Source organism: Azolla caroliniana, unplaced genomic scaffold (assembly GCF_043228905.1).
Source record: "Azolla caroliniana isolate FFs.n. ecotype wild unplaced genomic scaffold, voAzoCaro1.0.p SCAF_20, whole genome shotgun sequence".
In the NCBI taxonomy this organism is placed as follows: domain Eukaryota; kingdom Viridiplantae; phylum Streptophyta; class Polypodiopsida; order Salviniales; family Salviniaceae; genus Azolla; species Azolla caroliniana.
Genome location: NW_028230455.1, coordinates 12,336,877 through 12,354,884, shown reverse-complemented (window position 1 = coordinate 12,354,884; position 18,008 = coordinate 12,336,877). Strand labels below are relative to the sequence as shown.

Sequence of the window (18,008 nt, the reverse complement as noted above, 5' to 3'; positions counted from 1 at the left end):
TGGTTCATGGAACTCTTGCTATACATAAACTCATTTAGTGCATGTCCAAATAATTGACATAAAGAAGCAAGAATCTATCAAATCTCTAAAAAGAAAGGACTCTCAATCATATTGTTAGAGTGATTCATGTAACTCTTGCTACTTTAGATCAACTCATTTAGTGCATTATATTTGAACCCGATATCATTCCCGGGTTAAAATATGTTCATAGCTCCATGTTTACATTATTTAAGTATAGGTAGGCTACTATAAATCAGAACTTTAATTTTTTTACTTCATGTCATTGTCTCTGGACATCAAGATGAGTTGTTAAGAATGGGGCATGCTTGCTTCTGTCTTTCCCCAATCATGTAAATGAAGATAAGGCATAGCAATGAAAATATCCATAACATCTGTGGATCAAAACTGTTAAGTAATCATCTTGCAAGCAACATAAAATAAATAGGAATGGCATTAACGCTTGTAACTATGATTTTAAAGAATGGTTTGGACTTGAATGTACTCCAAATGCTTGGGAATCTTATTTGTTCAGTTTGGTATAATAAATAATGCTACGTTTGGAACATTGGCACTACTATTGAGTTGAAATCAAATCTTAGAGATGAGGTTTACCACTGGTTGATTGCCTCTTGATGATTGAAACTCAGTATTTCCCTATCATTGCATTTTTATCTGTTTGATGATTCCCATATGGAATCTGAAAGGGATGCAGTAAATTTTCCACATCATTTCTAGATAACCTGCACTGTAGAATACAGGTAATGGCAAATTCCTTTGTCCATGTTCAAAGGGGTGGTATACATGTGATTAGTTTTAATTCAAAATACTGAACTTGCTGTCCAGTACATATATTTTCAAGAATATAATATGGAGGACAAATAAAAATTCCAACAATATGTTCCAAGGATTGTTATGAATTCTACAACCAAGAGCACAGCTTGAAATGTGGAAGAATAATCCCTTTAGTGCAAACTAATGGGGCCAATTAAATAGGGTATTCCATAATCACTTTGGCTTCTGTATTTCACATTTAAACAGATTGGAAAAGTATTTCTGTGTTTAGGGTTTATATGCATGGTCTCTTTAATAGGTATGAAGGCCATTATATGAATGGTTATTTAAGTATGCAATATATCGTTGGGAATCAATCTTACCCTTTGGCTTGTTGCATATACATAGCCACCAAGCATTTGAATTATGTGTTTGTTAGTGACTTTTCACCAATTAAGAGGATGTAACACACTGGTTACTCCATTCACATGTAGTTTAATTTCTCTGTTGCTTGCTTGTACGGTGTTCATTGTTTTTTGAGAATACTGTCACACCTTATCAGCAGCAGCATATATGTTCGACAGTGTTATGTATGGTGAAACACTGTCATCAATCTCCAATATATGCTCAATTGTGCGTCTGCCTCGTACGACATCAATATGATACATGCATGCACCAAGGAGTGACAAGAAAGGTGCAGCAGGGATGTTAATGGGCATCTCATTAATGATAATTTCAGCTTCATTAAGACATCCAGCTCTGCCAAAGAGATCAATCATAGAAACATAGTGTTCTATTGCAGGGCAAACAGAATGACCTGATTTGAACATATGTGTGAAGTAATAACATGCTTCTTCAATCAAACCAGAATGGCTGCATCCAGAAAGAACGCTGACATGCACTACATCATCTTGTGCAAACCCTTCTTCATTTATGTCGAAAAGCTTAATTGCTTCAATGACTTGTCCATGTTGAGCATAAACTGCTGCCATAGCTGTCAAAGACACTGTATCTTGTCCTGACATTTCCTCAAAAGCTTTCATTCCATCCTTTAAGTTACCACATTTCCCATACATATACACAAGAGATGTTACCAGAATTGTGTCTAACGGATGTCCTGATTCTATGATAAGTAAATGTAGTTTCTCACCCTTTGCTAATGCACCACATCTGGCACATGCATCCAGAGTAGAACTAAACGAAACCTCATCTGGACTTATTCCTTCATTTTGCATCTGAGTGAAAATCTCAAATACCTCCTCGATCCGATCATCCTGGACGCACAATGATATCATTGTATTGCAGGCAATCACATTCTTCTCAACAATCTTAGCATACATCATCTTCGACCTCTCAAAATCACCACATCTACCATACATATTTACAACTGCAGTGCCGACAACAACATCAAGCTCAACTTTACTTTTTATTATACAGCTATGAAATCTCATACCATCAGAAAGTGCACAGCAACAGGAAAATGCATTGAATATACTAATAAATGAAACATTGTCAAGAAGTAGTCCCTTCTGTTGCATTTGATTTACTAATTGGGGTATTTTTTGACCTTGTCCTTGTTGGGCGTGTATGGCAATCATAGTATTCCATGATACCAGGTCATGATTTGGCATGTCATTGAATACTTCAGTAGCTTTTCTTAGTCTGCCACACTTGCCATACATATTGACAAGAGCATTTCCCAATATAATATCTCTGTTAAGTCCACTTTCTAAGATGAGACCATGTATTTGCTCTCCTTCTGACTGAAGATTGCAATTGGCACATGCATCAACCATAATGAGTAAGGTGACCCTATCCGGCTTCACATTTGCACTATGCATTTGTTCCATGATTCGCATGGCCTCCTTAACTTGGTTATGCTGTGCATAGACTGAAAGCATGGTATTCCAAGAAATCAGATTCCTCAGAGGCATTCTATCGAACAATTGCCTCGCAGCATTTATGTTTCCACACTTACCATACATTTTGATTAGAGCTGTAGCAGCAACAACATCTAATTCCATACCATATTTCTTCATAGAATTATGCAAAACTTCACCTTCAGCTAAGAGTGAATAGCTATCGCAAGCATCAAGGGCAGATACAAAAGTTACCTTATCTGGTTTGAATCCATCCTTCTCCATTCTCTTGAGGAGTTGAATGGCTTCAATCCCCCTCCCATATTGTGCATATACTCCAATCATGATAGTATATGATACCACGTCTTTCTTTTGAATTTCATCGAAAGTCGCACACGAATATTCAAGACTGCCACACTTACCATACATCCTCACAATGGCAGTCATTAAGAAAACATCTAATCCAAAACCCGTTGTTTTGATGAATTCATGCAGCTCTTTGCCCCTCGAAAGGTCATCTTTTGTGCAACAAAGTGACAGAAGCCTGATACAAGTGGATTTACTTGGGGTTGCTCTCTCTAGCTTTAATTTCTCAAACATATCGAAAGCGTTATCCGTATCACCATTCAGGGCATAAGATTTAATCACAAAATTCCACAATGAAGAGCTTCTAGGGTTCATCCTCTTGAACAATACCAATGCATCAATGAAGCTTCCACATTGTATATACATTTGAACAAGAAGGGTTTCCAGAGATGTTGTGCTATCCCAAGAGGTTTTAACGATATTATCATGAACAAACATACCTATAAAGAGGGTCTTTGAGTCTCTACTCCATTGCAGCAAATGTGTACACATGAGGATATCAACAGAGGGATCATGTTGGGCTACTTTCTGTATCCATTGCTCCACATGAGGAGGTACGTGAGTATCCTTCACAGATGGGTAGGCAATAATATCATGTGTGAGAGGCATGTGGGACTTGCATCTAAGCACACATGGCAAGGATACTTTTTCCATCACACCATATCTCTCTGGTCTCCTCTGCCTCTTGAGGGTAGTAGCAGAGTGATTCAAAAACAGAGGTTTTCAGCAAATGTTTTGTGGTGTGAATCCATAGAGTGCAGTTTTTGCCGACCCCCGAAAACTATTTGATGCCGTAAAACTACGAAGACATCCCGGGAAACAGAATCCAAAATGATACCCTAGTATTTCATTATGGGTAATACCGGAAGTAACCCCCCGTAGTTTTGAGAAATACCGGTTTATTGTACCCCCTCATCGAAAAGAAGAAAGAGTTGACCTAAGACCTTCTCGCTAGAGTAGGGTTTAGGGTTTAGGGTTTCGGGTTTAGCGTATTGATCATGAAAACATAGGACAACCCTTCTTGGCAAAATCTTGTTGGTTGGACATCCTCTGAAGGCATCTACCACTCTTCTCATGTTGGGAATAAAATTGACGTGCATACACGTACTCAACCAATATGTTTAATGGTATCTTCATTGGCATCTCACACTTGGAATATAAATGTATATATTCATCAACTTGAACTTCTGATTGCATTTGCGCCACTTTTTAATCACCAACACACAACTTCCTTGTCCTACTTGACAATGTTTTCATATTGTGAACTTATATTGGAACACAAATGAAAACGTACATCTACTCGTGTGTGGAGAAAAAACATGAGATATGAGAAGTTGTATAAGTAGGTTGTCGAAAGGTAGGAAAAAGTGGTGTTTTATCACTTTTACGTGGGGGTCTGTATTGTATAAGAACAATAATGGTGGGGCAAGCAAAAAACAATCTATGTAATAAGATGGTGCACAACAATACCAAATTGAGAACAAAAAGATTTGATATCGTGCAACTACTCTTGAGTTTCTTTTTTTCATCAACGATCAATAGTTGTGCGTGAATTATTCATATGATTGGAAGTTTTTGTGTAAGATTAAAGACTCTACTTTGGGGTTTCCCTTCTAATGGGTTATTCTTTGATGTTGGCATGGTGTTTGGCAAATACTTTTTCTTAGGGGGAACTACTGGTATGCATTACCTAAGGCAATAAGGATACATATAATCACTATGTTGCCAATAATTGGATTTGTCTTGAATGATGGCAGATAAATTATTGAAAGTGTTTTTTGCGTCACAAAGACTCTTAATTACATTTGAGAAATATAAATGTGCCCATGCATGCAATAGTTGGCGAAAACAACCTCTTGATTATGTTGACAGATGTTACGATGGCTTTGCCAACATGGCTAATGGTGAGTACCATAATCAATTGATCTATTGTTGCTCATTTCTGATGAATGAACATTACACGACATACAAAATGGGGACCACTTGATGTATGAATGATTGTGCAAGTGATAGTCAAAATCAACGTCCAAAATTTTTGATGTTGGTAACTAGAATTATCCAAATTGAGGATGGAAGACACACGACATACATATTCTATTACAAAAGAGATATCATTACCACAATGGCGAACAAAAACCTATGAGAATGAATGGGATTGATGAAGCGGTGACGTAGAACTAAGGTTAGTCTTCTTTAAATTCTTTTGTCAAACAAGATGACACTCAAATGGAGGGATACAACTTTGTCTAATCAAAGTAAACATATCTAACACCTATGTTCACCTCTAGAGCATAAGGATTCTGAAGCGGGAGAACACAAATGCTTTAAAAGTGCAAATGCCAAAAGTACAAACTATCTAGGCCTAAATTAGTACGAATTTGTGAGGATTTCAACTTTAGCAAGTGATTGTGACTTCAAGAAGGGGGACCTCAATTCAATGCATCTAGTTTATATACACAATGCACCTTTTAAATGATGCTTGTTCATTGTTATCCCACTGTCTTCAACTTAGCAATATGATCCTCTAGCAAATCCTTGAGAATGTCCATGAATTGGGCGTCACTGATGCCATCAGGAGAATGAGTGATAATATCATTTGCCTTCTCGAGGATGAGCTCGATGGGGGCCTTGTAAGCGTCTACACTAGAGTATCTATTACAAGACATTATGGATCCAATCTGGAAAGGTGTGAAACCGGCAGATGCCCCTTTCTTGAGCACCATTGTGGCAATACGCAACACGCGTGCACATTGCGGCCGAAGCCTAGTCCACCCACACCTCTCCAACAAACCAATGTCCATCTCCGCATCTAGAGCTTCAATGTATTCCAATGTGGACGCGTCGTAAGGTTGAGATGCTTGGGGCCAATAAAGCCACTCAAATGTGCACTCTCCAAACTGAAAAAACAAGCACATAGAGGATAAATCTTTAGAACTTTGGAATCCGGTATTGACTAACCAGCAAGATTAACGAACAAGTAGTTGTCACACGTAAATGTTGCCATGTCGGAAAGCGCCCACACTTTCCGTTGTGTTCCGGACCAGTAGCCTACCCACAATACGGCAATCATTGGAAAACACCGGACCCACGTGTCTCTAATTCTAATGGTGTGAATAACCAAGATTGTGGGTGTGGGTCTCTTATAACCATGGTGTCTCTAATTCTAATGGTGTAAATAACTAAGACTATGGATGTGGGTCTCTTATAACCATGTGTCTCTAATTCTAGTGGTATGAATAAGCAAGATTGTGGGTGTGGGTCTCTTATAAACATGTGTCTCTAATTATAGTGGTGTAAATAAGCAAGATTGTGGGTTTCTTATAACCATGGTGTCTCTAATTCTAGTGGTGTAAATAAACAAGGTTGTGGGTTATGGATCTCTTATAACCATGGTGTCTCTAATTCTAGTGGTGTGAATAAGCAAGATTGTGGGTTGTGGGTCTCTTATATCTATGTGTCCCTAATTCTAGTGGTGTAAATGAACAAGAGTTTTTACTTTGTCTGGCAAGCAATAGCCATGATCAATGGGGACCAATTTGAACTCCCCATCATTTCGCCTCGAAACCAAGATGTTCCCGCCGTGCCGGTCCGTGTTCGCGAGCCGGAGATCCAATACTGTAATCTTGTGAACCTCGTGCACCGAGAAAAGCGAGGGGCTCATGTCTTCGCAGCTCCCGATCGCATCCACAAATCTCTGGAGCGAGCCGAGCTTCGGCCATTTCATGTGCACACCACCATCCTTGGTAGCCTTAATCCCATAATGGAACACCTCATGGTAAACCCTAGCCATTATTGTTGGGGGTACTCCACAAAACCCTAATCCCTCCTTGTCCTTATACTCTCCCTGATGAATGAGAGGAGAACATTGATCAAGAATGTAGGCAGCCACCTCTTTGATGGCTCCTTCACCAATTGTAGTGCCTTTCTTCAATCCTTCCATCCACATAAACGGATTTGAGTTGGGATTATTATTATATCCTTTTGGGTTGTTTACACACATGGGTTCTTCATCCATGGGCTTAAAGACAGCTACATTATGCAATCCATCCTCATCTTTCATGAAATAGACACCTCCAGAGCCATCTATCGTCATTTCCGGAAAATGGCCTGCATCAAGTCCCCTCCTTGCAAGCTCCAACATGTCTTGGAAATGATCAGGTCTAACTATGTCCGGCACTGGATGTATGGGAAATTCGACTACATCAATAAGTCCGCATTCATACTCGTTACATGCTCGGAGTTTCGGTTTATGATGCCAGATTGCTATGGAGGATGCAGGTACCGAAGAGTGACACATCGATGATGATACACTTGAGCTTGAATTCCGCATCGAAGATCCATCATCACAATCGAATGCCATGAAATGAGGTTCCATAGTATGTTCATGAACATCTAATGGAATTCTATCATGAGTATAACAATCAGCAAGTTGGATTGCCTTGGAGGAACATCCCACATTACTACTATTTCCCTTTGATGGAAGGAAAGAAGAAGAAGAAGAAGAAGCCACATTGAGCTCCTTGTGACCTCGCTTTTCATCGTCGATCATGTTCGGTCGATGAGAAGTACCACGAATGACTCTACTGGTAGTGGTGGTGGTGGTGATGGAAGTAATGCAACCTTCAAGGCATGGCAAGTCTTTGGTGTAGTCTGCAATAGAGTCCATTCTTTGTTGTTGTGATGGCACACTAGGCAAAGAGGATTGCATGAGGAAGAGGAGGCTCCTTGAAGCTGCCATGGCTGAGGGCCAAAGAGCTAGTTAGGATAGGACCATGGAAATACACCTAAAGCATCTCCAATTGAGAGAAGAACACACACACACACACACACACACACACACACACACACACACACAGAGGATTGTATGTATGCATGGATTAAGATTGTTTTCTAGGCAGACAGGAAGTGTGTAGAGGTGGGATGATGGTGCAAAGGTTTTGAATGTTGTGGAGGACACTCTTTTTGTATTTGCTGCCTTGGTGCCCAAGCAAAAGAAATTCATAAGAATAAACTCACATATATTAATTAAGCCAAAAACATTGGAAACAAAAGTTTCCAATCTTCCGTTGCCGGGACTTGAACCCGGGTCTCTCGGGTGAGAGCCGAGTATCCTGACCAACTAGACTACAACGGACTGGTTGTTTTAAGAATAAAACAAGAAGATTATATATAAAACTGAGTTAAGGTCTGACGAATGAATCGCTGCCAATGACAAAAGAACTGAAATTGTTCGCACAAATTTCTCGAGCTTTCCTGATTGAACATTGTTTACGTTTTTACCAACTCTTAACAAAAACCTATACAAAACTTCTACTCTTCTCACATCGAATATCTCCCTCGCATTTTCTCATTGCAAAAACATTTTTCGTTTGAAGAGATTCAGGAAATGTTGTTAATTCTTGTAAAATGTGATTTACAAAGCCATTAATATACAAACAAACTATTGACGTAAGATTTTTTACAATCTTCGAGCCGTGAACCCAAACTTTTACCATTGATTAGAGCCTCAACCAATGAGGGGATTCTTTCATGGATCCAACATCATCTTTCTGATTCTCTACATCAGGATGTGGAATCAAAGATATTCTATCTACAGCTGGTCAGGGGATGCAAAAATACACACATTACTATGAACATTTCATCAAAGCAAACTATTATCAGTACGCTGATTGTCTTCAACATGCAATCAAAAGTTGAGACTTGGTTAGTATCTCAATTAACAATTATGGTTATCAAAATCTCTCAAGCCTTGTGCTTTGATATGCATTACAGAGCACTACAAATTCATTTAGCCCACTACACTTGTCTTGGATATAAACAGGGCACATGATAATGGCAATTAAATGTATTTAAAGAAACAAATGATATGAATGTAGGCCATACTTCAGTAGGACAAATACAAAAAATACCAAAAGCAGCAATTGGTTTCACCAAAGACGAGACATAAAGGAAACTATGTCCAGGGGATAGGTCGGTGCTCATAATGAATACTATGTTAAGATGAAACCAATAAAAAGTAAGGATTGGAAGGACAAATCAGGAGTACAACTATCAGAACTTAAAACATTCATAAGGCTAGTACATTCGTCCACATCTACATTATGTCCGCTACAACACAAACATAATAAGGATTTGAAACAGAACTAACTGCCAAGAGAAATTTTAACCATTTCTTATAGGAATTCAGAACAAACGAGACCAACAAAAACAGTTCAAACCATTCCAAATACCATAACAAAAATTTCTGAATTGAGAACTCTTGATCATCATACATCTAACGCAGAAGTTTCCAAGCCATCTCTTGAGAATACAAAATTCATTTTTGCTTACGTCATGAGCAACTCATGGACTCTTTCATTCATTTCCTAGAAAAATGAGTAAATCTATTGAGTCGGTCTACTCAGTGGGCATAGTCCTGATAATATCGGAATCACCTGAGATGGAAAAAACCACAGAATAATAAGGAAGTTGTTGTAGACACATTATTCAAAATAAAAATGAAGTGTAGATGAGGTTGCATCTCACCAGGATCAGTAATACTCAAGCAGCACACTCTATAATACTTTCCACATGCTGTACCAAGATCAACATTGTCTGAACAAATGCAATATCCATAAATTAGAATTCGCATCAGTTTACACAAAATATAGTACTTACGTATTTTTTTCCTGAACTAGAGACTTCTAATACCAATTCTTTAAGAACAATTAGAGACTCCAACGTTAATTTTTAACATTAACTTGCAATCAAAATATATTACTAAAAATAACACGGCTGATAGCCATTTTTTATCAGGTTTTGTGTTTTAAAACTTACTTCCAGTATAATGGTGGACTCCAGTTTTTGAGAGCATTGCATAATATTCAATCTCTGATTTCCTCAAGGGAGGGCAGTTGTTGGCAATGATGATAAGTTTACCTAAAAGGAAATGAAGTAACTAATGACTTTGAAATAAAAGATATTGCAATGACCATTAAAGCAAACACCGCATACCTTTGCCACCACGCAGGGATTTCAAGGTGGTCTTGTATCCCAATGTAAACTTTCCGCTCTTCACTACAAGAGCAAGCCTGTTGTTAATGCTCTCTTGAGCCTTTTTCTGTAATAAATTCAATTCAAACATCAGAAACAGACAAATAAATGCATCAAAGCTTCATGTCAGTTATAAATAAACTTAATTTCCTGGAATTGACTCTTTAGGATGAAGACAAAGCAATATTAAAATATATTAACAAATAACAGCACTATGCAAGACTACAAATCACAAAGACGTGCGAAGTGCGTGTAAACTATACAAGCAGTCGAACCTAGAAAAGAAACACAGAAACATTGAAGAGCGAATGCTGCAGTTTACAGCTAAATTCTAATTCTAAAGGCAGAAATTAGCATTAAAGACCAAGTAGCCGCAGCAGTTTTGAACGGAGTTATATTTAAGGCAAAGAATACAAGCTTTGAATCCAATATCCTCGCGCAGACGAATTACATGCAAGCATTGAGATGCTTAAAAAATCAGAAGATCATAGCAATGTAACGGTAAAAAAAGCCTCTACGAGCAGTGTTAGAGAATTGGAAACCTTAACAACTTTTGTGTGACTCGGGAATACACCATTATGCAAAGTATGCAATGCAAGTGACTGTCATAAAGGAGCTCATCAACATCAGCTCTAGGAAATCACAGACAACTTTGAGATGCAAAGAAACATTTTCAAGGAATGAAACTTCCGCTGACATAGAAAAAACAAAGAGCATAAATTTCGTGGAGAGGCGCGTCGAGGACTAAACTCGTGCGTTCTAGCAAGAACTTGGACAAAATTTAAGGTGTATTGTTCAGAAATAATTCATCCTTAGGAAAGATTAGGGTTTTCTATAGGTGCCATGAAGCACTGAAGGGGGAGGAGTTCCACAGTAGACCGTAGAAAGGATAGATGCGCAGAGAGAGAGAGAGAATAAGAAACTTACAGTCTTCTTGGCGACCACCATGGCTGCTGCTTCTGCTGATCGCTACGAAGCAAATTGAAAGCAGCAGAGAAAGCCGAGCGACGAAGGAAGGAAAGGAGACAGAGAAGCAGAGAGAGATCTGGTTTTATATAGTTAGGGTTTTGTTTTGGTTTATTACAAAAGTAGCCCCCTGAGAACATTTTTTTCCCTTATTTCCCCAAATGCCCCTCCTCCAACATACCCACCATTTTCCCTTATTTCCCCAAAATGCCCCTCCTCAACTGCTAACTAATGCTGCTATGAATTGATGATGAAGGAACCCTAAACACTTTGTTGTATGAATGAAGGCCATGATACTTTACTCATACTCCTCGGGTTGCTGTTGTTGCTCTGCATCTCCCACGGCTATTGGCCAGATCGTACCATCTGCAACTAACCCGAGTTTTTTATTTATTTTTGGTTTAACTTTTCCCTTCCTGTAATAGCACGTCCTTGCTTCTTTATCCCGTATGCATTCTCTCTATCTGCCATAAAAATTGAGTCGAGATCGGTCAACCACACACGTTTTGCCCCAAGCAAGTTTAAGAGTCTGAAGTGTTGCATATTGATATAGTGCATTACCTTTTACCACATTCTGTTATGGTTTCCACGTGTCTTCGGGCAAACCTTAATCCTTGCACAAAAAATTCTGACAATCACAATTTGCACTCTCAATTGTGCCATTCATTTGTAAGTTCTTGAACATTGAGAGTTGTAACTTGTTACTCGCTCACTTTCACCTCTACCTCTAAAGATGATAATAAAATCTATCCATCTATCTACCTATCTCTCACTCTATTTGATGTAAGTTCTTGAACATTGAGATGATAATAGTTTTGATGTCGATCAACATTATTTGATGAGGCCATAGGGTATTCTACACCTTTCCCCCTCATTATTATTTGCATTCTTTGTTTGAGAGAAATGCTATCATTTTCCATACCTCTCTCATGTTATATAGAACCAATTTTTATGAATAATGTGGTTGTGTTTTGCGGAACGTGACAATTCAATGTTGTAAAGTCATTTTTTTTCAAGATCAAACAAGTTATGCGTCTAATACTACAATTATGAATTGTGTCTTTGCATTGTGCAAACTTCAAAGTACGAAGGCTTACCAAACTATTAGAGTCCATGGTTTCAAATTAAATTTATGATCGATGAGTGCCTTTGTGTTTTGAAGAATCCGAGGATTTAATGTTGAAAAACCCTTTTTTTTGTAGGACATGGTTTCAAATTAAAATTATGAGTAATGAGCACAACATCAAAGATATGTTTTCGCAGCCTTATAGGACAATACAACTAAAAGACTTGAATCTAAAGTCTCAAAAAGTTAGTTGGAAAATTTTGTTAGTTAATAAGTAGGTGATCATAGTTTGTTATTCAATAGAACACATAATCTTTAACTATGGACAAAATGAACGTATTAATCAGGTATTGAATTATACTTCAAAGAACAATGCCAGGTTTTTGAAATAGTTAATCACAAATCCATCATTCACTACAACATATCATTTGAAGAATTTGACAAAATGAACATATTTAACATGTATTGAATTATATACTTCATGCATATGTTAACGCCAAACAAATGAATGGGAAGATTATTGTCCTTTCTCCATTACACATACAAGAGTACCCTAAATAAACAAAACACACTTCACATGGCACTTAAATAAACACATTTTCTCAAGAATGAATACACGAAATAATCTTTAGGCGACATATCGTTGATAATGTGGGCTCCCTTTGGTTCACAATAAACAAACAAGGTAATTGCACCACAAATTATTATATTCAATACCAACAATAGAAAATGTCCAAATGTTTATTCTCTAGTGAATTCCATGAAATATAACTGTCTTGACATATAAAACATGGTTCAAAATGAAAAACTAGAAAGAAGATTACTTGTAGCATGATTATACACTTGCAATAAATAGTCATAATCCAGCGTCCAATGAATAGTGAAATGGCTGAAATATTCAATGTACATCAATCTCAATGAACTTCAACAATCTTCATTTGGGAGAACAAATTGCTGCCTTTTAGTTATTCTCCATTGGCCCCCTCTCAAATAAAAAATTTAAATTCCGTAGATTTCTTCTTTTCAGATAGATAGGTTTAGATTTAATTCCACATGCAGCGATGTGCTTGGAATAGAGCTCAGTTACCAACAACAACTTTACTGAGATATACAAGTTCACAAACCATGGGTTTAAGTGGATGGCTTTAACCTATCTTTTCCATGGATAAAAGCAATTCCTTGCCTAACAAACTCACAGCTTTTCAAACCCTCCAGTGGATGGATGAACATTTTTTCTTGTAAAGAGCATTGATGGATACTCTATAAGCTCATATATTATCACTACTCTATGATCCAACTGCAAGCTTGTGACGAAGCATTTGCTTATTTCTAGACCAGATTCTATATCTCAGATTGTCAATCATTAAGGAAGAGAGAAATTAAATATTTGATGTGAACATTATAGAAAGCAAACCCTGTCTTGTACATACATCTGATTTGATCAATATTACAAAAGAACTCCAGAAGTATCTGCACTATTATTATCACAACAATCCAACAAGGAGCAACTTCTATTTGAATTTAAGGAAGATATTTTAGCTGTACATATATATATATCCAAACATCAAGAATCAACCGCAAAAATAGTATAGAGGTTGCTCCTCTTGAATGTCATAGGTTGTTCACCATCCCTATATCTAATTTGATCCAAATTCTTCATTCCAAAGTTCAAATTTCCTCAACTGGTCCCTTGACACACTAGGTCTTACAACTCGCATAGCAAGCTGAAAGTCTGAATACTTCAAAGGGCGAATCTGATTTGCTTTCACAGTGTTGACTCTCATTCCAAGTTCACGTATAGGGAACATGGCTGCCTCTTGGCATAAAGCATGGAGATCACTACAAGAATACCCATTAGTATCACAGGAAATCTGATGTATATCTGAGCTCGGCACTGCATATGCACCACCCATTAAGAGTTTATTAAGGAGAGCCTTCCTAGTACTCATGTCTGGTAAAGGCACATATATTCTCTTAACAAAACGCCTTCTCACTGCATCATCAATCTCTTCTGGCCTATTTGTCGCTCCCATGACAACCACTCGATCCTCGCCATTTGAAATCACACCATCAAACTGTACTAGAAACTCCGATTTCAACCGACGGCTTGCTTCATGTTCATTTGCATTTCTACTTGATAGAATACTGTCCATCTCATCAATAAAGATCACAGAAGGTTGTCTTGCCTTGGCAATAGCAAAGAGTGCTCTCATCATCTTCTCTCCCTCCCCAACCCATTTTGATGTCAATGATGAAGCACTGATATTGAAAAATGTTGCTAAGGACTCAGAAGCAACAGCTTTTGCGAGCATTGTCTTCCCATTTCCAGGTGGACCGAAAAGTAGCAATCCTCGTGCAGGTTTTCTTAAACCAGTGAAAAGATCACTCCTTTTCATAGGTAAAATGACCATCTCCAAGAGGGTTTGTTTTGCCTTCTCAAGACCAGCTATGGATTCCCATGTGACAGCTGGCGTCTTGTCCAAAATTTCATTCTCAATTAGGCTGGCTAGTTTAGAGTCAATACCCTTTGGAACCAAGGATCCAGTCCTTGGAGATCTACTACTTGGACCAGAAGAGATGGTAGTGTCTGGGACACTCAACTTTTGTACGACGTTTCTTCTTGTTAACATAGGTGCCTTCACCTTAACATTTCTCTCACAGAAGCTTTGGCTTCCACTCATCGACCCTTTTGCTTTAGGACCCATGTGACGAGATAAAACTTGTACTCTTTCATTCACCTCATCTTGCCACTTGAGCATTTTCTCTACATGGATGCTTACAATATTTGAATCCTGAAAATGTGATGTATCTGATGCTGATATACCCTCTATAAGTATTGCCTGCGCAGCTCTATAATGCTTCATAGCCTCAACTATAAAATCTTGCTCTTCTGCATGTAATGCTTTATCGATCTCTCCTTTCGCAAGGCTAAAATAACCTTTGAGCTTTGCGTCCAATGCTTGCTGTTTTCTTTGATTTTCTCTATTTCTCGGAGGTGACTCCTCATCTGGATGCTTGTCGGATTGTAGAGGAGATCGCATTAACGAGGATATTTTCTGCAGTGCCCACATTGAGAATCCAGCTATTTAATCTTGGCAGTGCACATTATTTGTGCCAAATCTGGTGACTTATCACCTTAGAAACCAAATGAAACTTCATTTATTACAATGCTTTAGCAAACAATACAAACTAGAAATTAGTTGATGGATTTTAAACATAAATTTTGATAGGATTCTTTTATATTGTCACAATTGAGATGGAAATTTTCAGAAACACTGAGATGACAAGGAACCTGATAGATGATTGGGAGTTTAACGAACTTGATTTAAATAGCTTTTTACTTCATCACTGCAAAACCCACAGCAACAAAAAATTATTATTGCAAAGCATCAATTGAAGAGAAGCAATAACATGTGACTTCTGTTGTGCAGTAAACAGCAAATTGACAAAAGCAGAAAATAACAATGTCATAGGAGAACTCTGTGTCCCATTTACACCTAACCGTTATATATATATATATATATATACACGCATATATACATCACAACCAGCTTTGGTATTTCTATGAACTATTTCCAAACATGGCCGCATTTCTAAATTCTTGACAAGGATGATTGCTGTATGATAGCATATTTCATATCAATAATTTTGGACAGGCTAACAAGAAATTTGAAAGGACTACAACTTGACACATTCTAGATTCTGCTTTCAACAAACTAATTTTCTGATGATATTCTGATAACCCAAATTCCCAATAGCTTTATCATAAAATATTTGCACCAGCTCATAGTCACTGTAAAAAAGCATTTCAGGTGGACTGAAAAATTAAAGAGTTGAAATATCTTAAGGTCCCAGGTGAAACAGCTTGAGGATGTGATTTTTACTTTTATTGTTTTTCCAATTATTAGGGTGCTTCTTTTTTAATTGTTTTCAGACCCTTTTGGCTTGAATTTTACCATTTCACACATTTTCATGGTTTGCCCCCTGAATAGGAAAGAGCACAATGTGATGTGAAAATGAGATGCCACTTCTATATGCATGGTTTATTTCTAAATGACTGATGTTCAATGAATCCTGATTCATGTAAGTTTCGGAACTTTGAGAAACATCTAACTACTACTGTATACATGTAGGGATATATAATGGATGGAAAGACAAACACGGTATGTATTATGTATGTAGGCAGGCCGACAGGTATGTCCAGATGCAGGTAAGTGTGTGTGTATCTGATATGTATGTTGTTATATGTATATGGATGGATGTTTCAGCTGAATGTTTTTCATGTTAACAAATGTTGAAAAGGAAAGGTTTGGGCCATGAAACGTATCGGGGTTATATTGCATCCAATGCAATGTTTATAATGTTTTCCTGGCCACACATAACATATTTTCTTTGCATTTACATGTTTCTTATTGGCATACTCATACCATCATAACCATCTTCATCTTAGTTAGCAAAGGAGAATATGGCTACTATCAAGTAAATCAACACATAACTTGAGATCAAAGTGGCTGCATTGGTCAGCAGTTATAAAGTGTCACCCTTGTCTTCTTCTAATCAAATGACTGAGCACATATCTTAGAGAGAAAAGAGATCAAGACTGCTCCGTACCGATCCATATTCTATTTGCTTTATGCAGATGGTCATGTTAGCCTTAAATTATGGGCATAGTAGTCATCATCATCATCTCCTTCTCCTATCTTTCTCTCTTTGCATCCGAGACAAGTTAACATGCTCTAACTCCTCCTCTCTCGATGTCATCATTGTCACCTAATTATCATCCATCATCTTCTTTTCTTTTTTCCATTTGTCTTCTTGTTCTTGTTCTTGTTTTATATTTCTGTCGCTGCTTCCATGACATGTCTGCATGTCCCCCTATCTCTCTGCAGCTCAATCATCATAATATTCATATTATCCTTATTCATTTCCTTCCTCTTTTTCATGTCCCCCTATCTCTCTGCAGCTCAATCATCATAATATTCATATTATCCTTATTCATTTCCTTCCTCTTTTTCATTTTCTTTCTCTCTTTGACTCCATCATCAACATCGTCTTCTTGTTTTTTTGTATCCTTTTGTTTCCAATTTTACTTTCTTTCCCTGCCTTCTACCACCACCATCTTCTTCTTCTTTGGTTATACCTTTCTGTCTTTACGTGTTTTCCTTCATCATATCATGATAACAATCATCACGTTATTCTTCTTCTTTGGACATACCTTTCTGTCTTTCCCTCCATGTGGCATTAATAGCATTCTCTGTGTGAGTGCGTGTGCGCACGCGCGTAGAAAACAGAAAACCGGATACAGTAATAAATCAAGCAGAGAAAGGAATTCTTACTCACAGAGATGAAACGCGAACAGAGTACGCAGTTGCTTGGCGATGGCAGGATCTCTCTCTCTTTCTCTCTCTCTCTCTCTCTCTCTCTCTCTCTCATCCTCTGTTTCTTCAAAGCAAAAGACAGTTTATCAAAATACACACAATTGCCCTCCTCTTTGTAAAACTCTCTCACACAACACATAATGAGAGGGGTATTTTGATAAATTTACAATCTTCGTCTTGACTTTGTTATATATACATACATTATTACATACATACATATACACACGCACACACACACACACACACACATATTTGATTGGGTTCGCGCTATAACCCTGCATCTGATTCACTCGCTAACCAACTTGTGGCATGCTAATCGCACGTTGATCGATGTTAACCCCTTAAATATTTGTGTTAATCCAAGAGGAATTACTGCTTATCGTCCATGATTCTGTAGAAATTAATGGCGTTTTCATGAAGGATTCCAGCCATAGGAAGAAAAGGGGCCGGAAGCGTGTGAACGGGGGTGCAGAAAGAGGCACACGAACGAGGCCTTCATTGTATATAAGCATAGTAAATTTGTAGGACTAATAAGTACTAGGCAGTACGATTTAGATGGGTACTTTAATG

The 18,008-nt window shown here is 37.8% G+C and overlaps 4 protein-coding genes and 1 non-coding gene across 10 annotated transcripts; all 5 read right to left on the bottom strand.

Annotated features, from left to right (window-relative positions):
• Nucleotides 1-1,319: 1,319 nt before the first annotated feature.
• Nucleotides 1,320-3,605, bottom strand: LOC147851070 (pentatricopeptide repeat-containing protein At5g27110-like). Its single transcript, XM_087335556.1, has one exon. The coding sequence runs from the start codon at nt 3,603-3,605 to the stop codon at nt 1,320-1,322; it is 2,286 nt and encodes a 761-aa protein (XP_087191682.1).
• Nucleotides 3,606-5,343: 1,738 nt separating this feature from the next.
• On the bottom strand, nt 5,344-7,858 carry LOC147851069 (phosphatidylinositol 4-kinase gamma 4-like). Its single transcript, XM_087335533.1, has 2 exons — nt 6,493-7,858; nt 5,344-5,893 (listed from the first exon to the last, which is right to left on the bottom strand). Exons 1-2 carry the CDS (start codon nt 7,732-7,734, stop codon nt 5,486-5,488), a joined length of 1,650 nt encoding a protein of 549 aa, XP_087191659.1. The 5' UTR covers nt 7,735-7,858; the 3' UTR covers nt 5,344-5,485.
• A 199-nt stretch (nt 7,859-8,057) lies between these two features.
• On the bottom strand, nt 8,058-8,130 carry TRNAE-CUC (transfer RNA glutamic acid (anticodon CUC)). The gene has a single exon. It is a non-coding gene; the product is annotated as a tRNA-Glu (tRNA).
• Nucleotides 8,131-9,223: 1,093 nt separating this feature from the next.
• LOC147851067 (large ribosomal subunit protein eL30-like) lies at nt 9,224-11,065 on the bottom strand. The gene is made up of 5 exons (XM_087335535.1): nt 10,956-11,065; nt 9,990-10,095; nt 9,813-9,914; nt 9,522-9,590; nt 9,224-9,430 (listed from the first exon to the last, which is right to left on the bottom strand). Exons 1-5 carry the CDS (start codon nt 10,974-10,976, stop codon nt 9,393-9,395), a joined length of 336 nt encoding a protein of 111 aa, XP_087191661.1. The 5' UTR covers nt 10,977-11,065; the 3' UTR covers nt 9,224-9,392.
• Nucleotides 11,066-13,143: 2,078 nt separating this feature from the next.
• Nucleotides 13,144-17,498, bottom strand: LOC147851066 (uncharacterized). Of its 6 annotated transcripts, none has more exons than XM_087335716.1 (3): nt 17,397-17,498; nt 15,353-15,408; nt 13,144-15,195 (listed from the first exon to the last, which is right to left on the bottom strand). In XM_087335716.1, the coding sequence occupies exon 3, from the start codon at nt 15,129-15,131 to the stop codon at nt 13,698-13,700; it is 1,434 nt and encodes a 477-aa protein (XP_087191842.1). In that variant the 5' UTR covers nt 15,132-15,195; nt 15,353-15,408; nt 17,397-17,498; the 3' UTR covers nt 13,144-13,697. The 6 variants fall into 6 exon arrangements, with proteins under 6 accessions (XP_087191842.1, XP_087191844.1, XP_087191846.1 ...); XM_087335718.1 differs by having other exon boundaries at nt 13,144-15,180; XM_087335720.1 differs by having other exon boundaries at nt 13,144-15,116.
• Nucleotides 17,499-18,008: the final 510 nt, after the last annotated feature.

Coding starts and splice junctions, on each gene's coding strand:
- LOC147851070 (XM_087335556.1), bottom strand. CDS start 3,605: ATGCCTCTCACACATGATATTATTGCCTACCCATCTGTGAAGGATACT.
- LOC147851069 (XM_087335533.1), bottom strand. CDS start 7,734: ATGGCAGCTTCAAGGAGCCTCCTCTTCCTCATGCAATCCTCTTTGCCT. Junction 5,894..6,492: donor GCTATTGCTTGCCAGACAAA/GTAAAAACTCTT, acceptor TTGTTTTTTCAG/TTTGGAGAGTGCACATTTGA.
- LOC147851067 (XM_087335535.1), bottom strand. CDS start 10,976: ATGGTGGTCGCCAAGAAGACT. Junction 10,096..10,955: donor TGGTGGTCGCCAAGAAGACT/GTAAGTTTCTTA, acceptor AATTTATTACAG/AAAAAGGCTCAAGAGAGCAT. Junction 9,591..9,812: donor AGTCCACCATTATACTGGAA/GTAAGTTTTAAA, acceptor GCATTTGTTCAG/ACAATGTTGATCTTGGTACA.
- LOC147851066 (XM_087335716.1), bottom strand. CDS start 15,131: ATGTGGGCACTGCAGAAAATATCCTCGTTAATGCGATCTCCTCTACAA.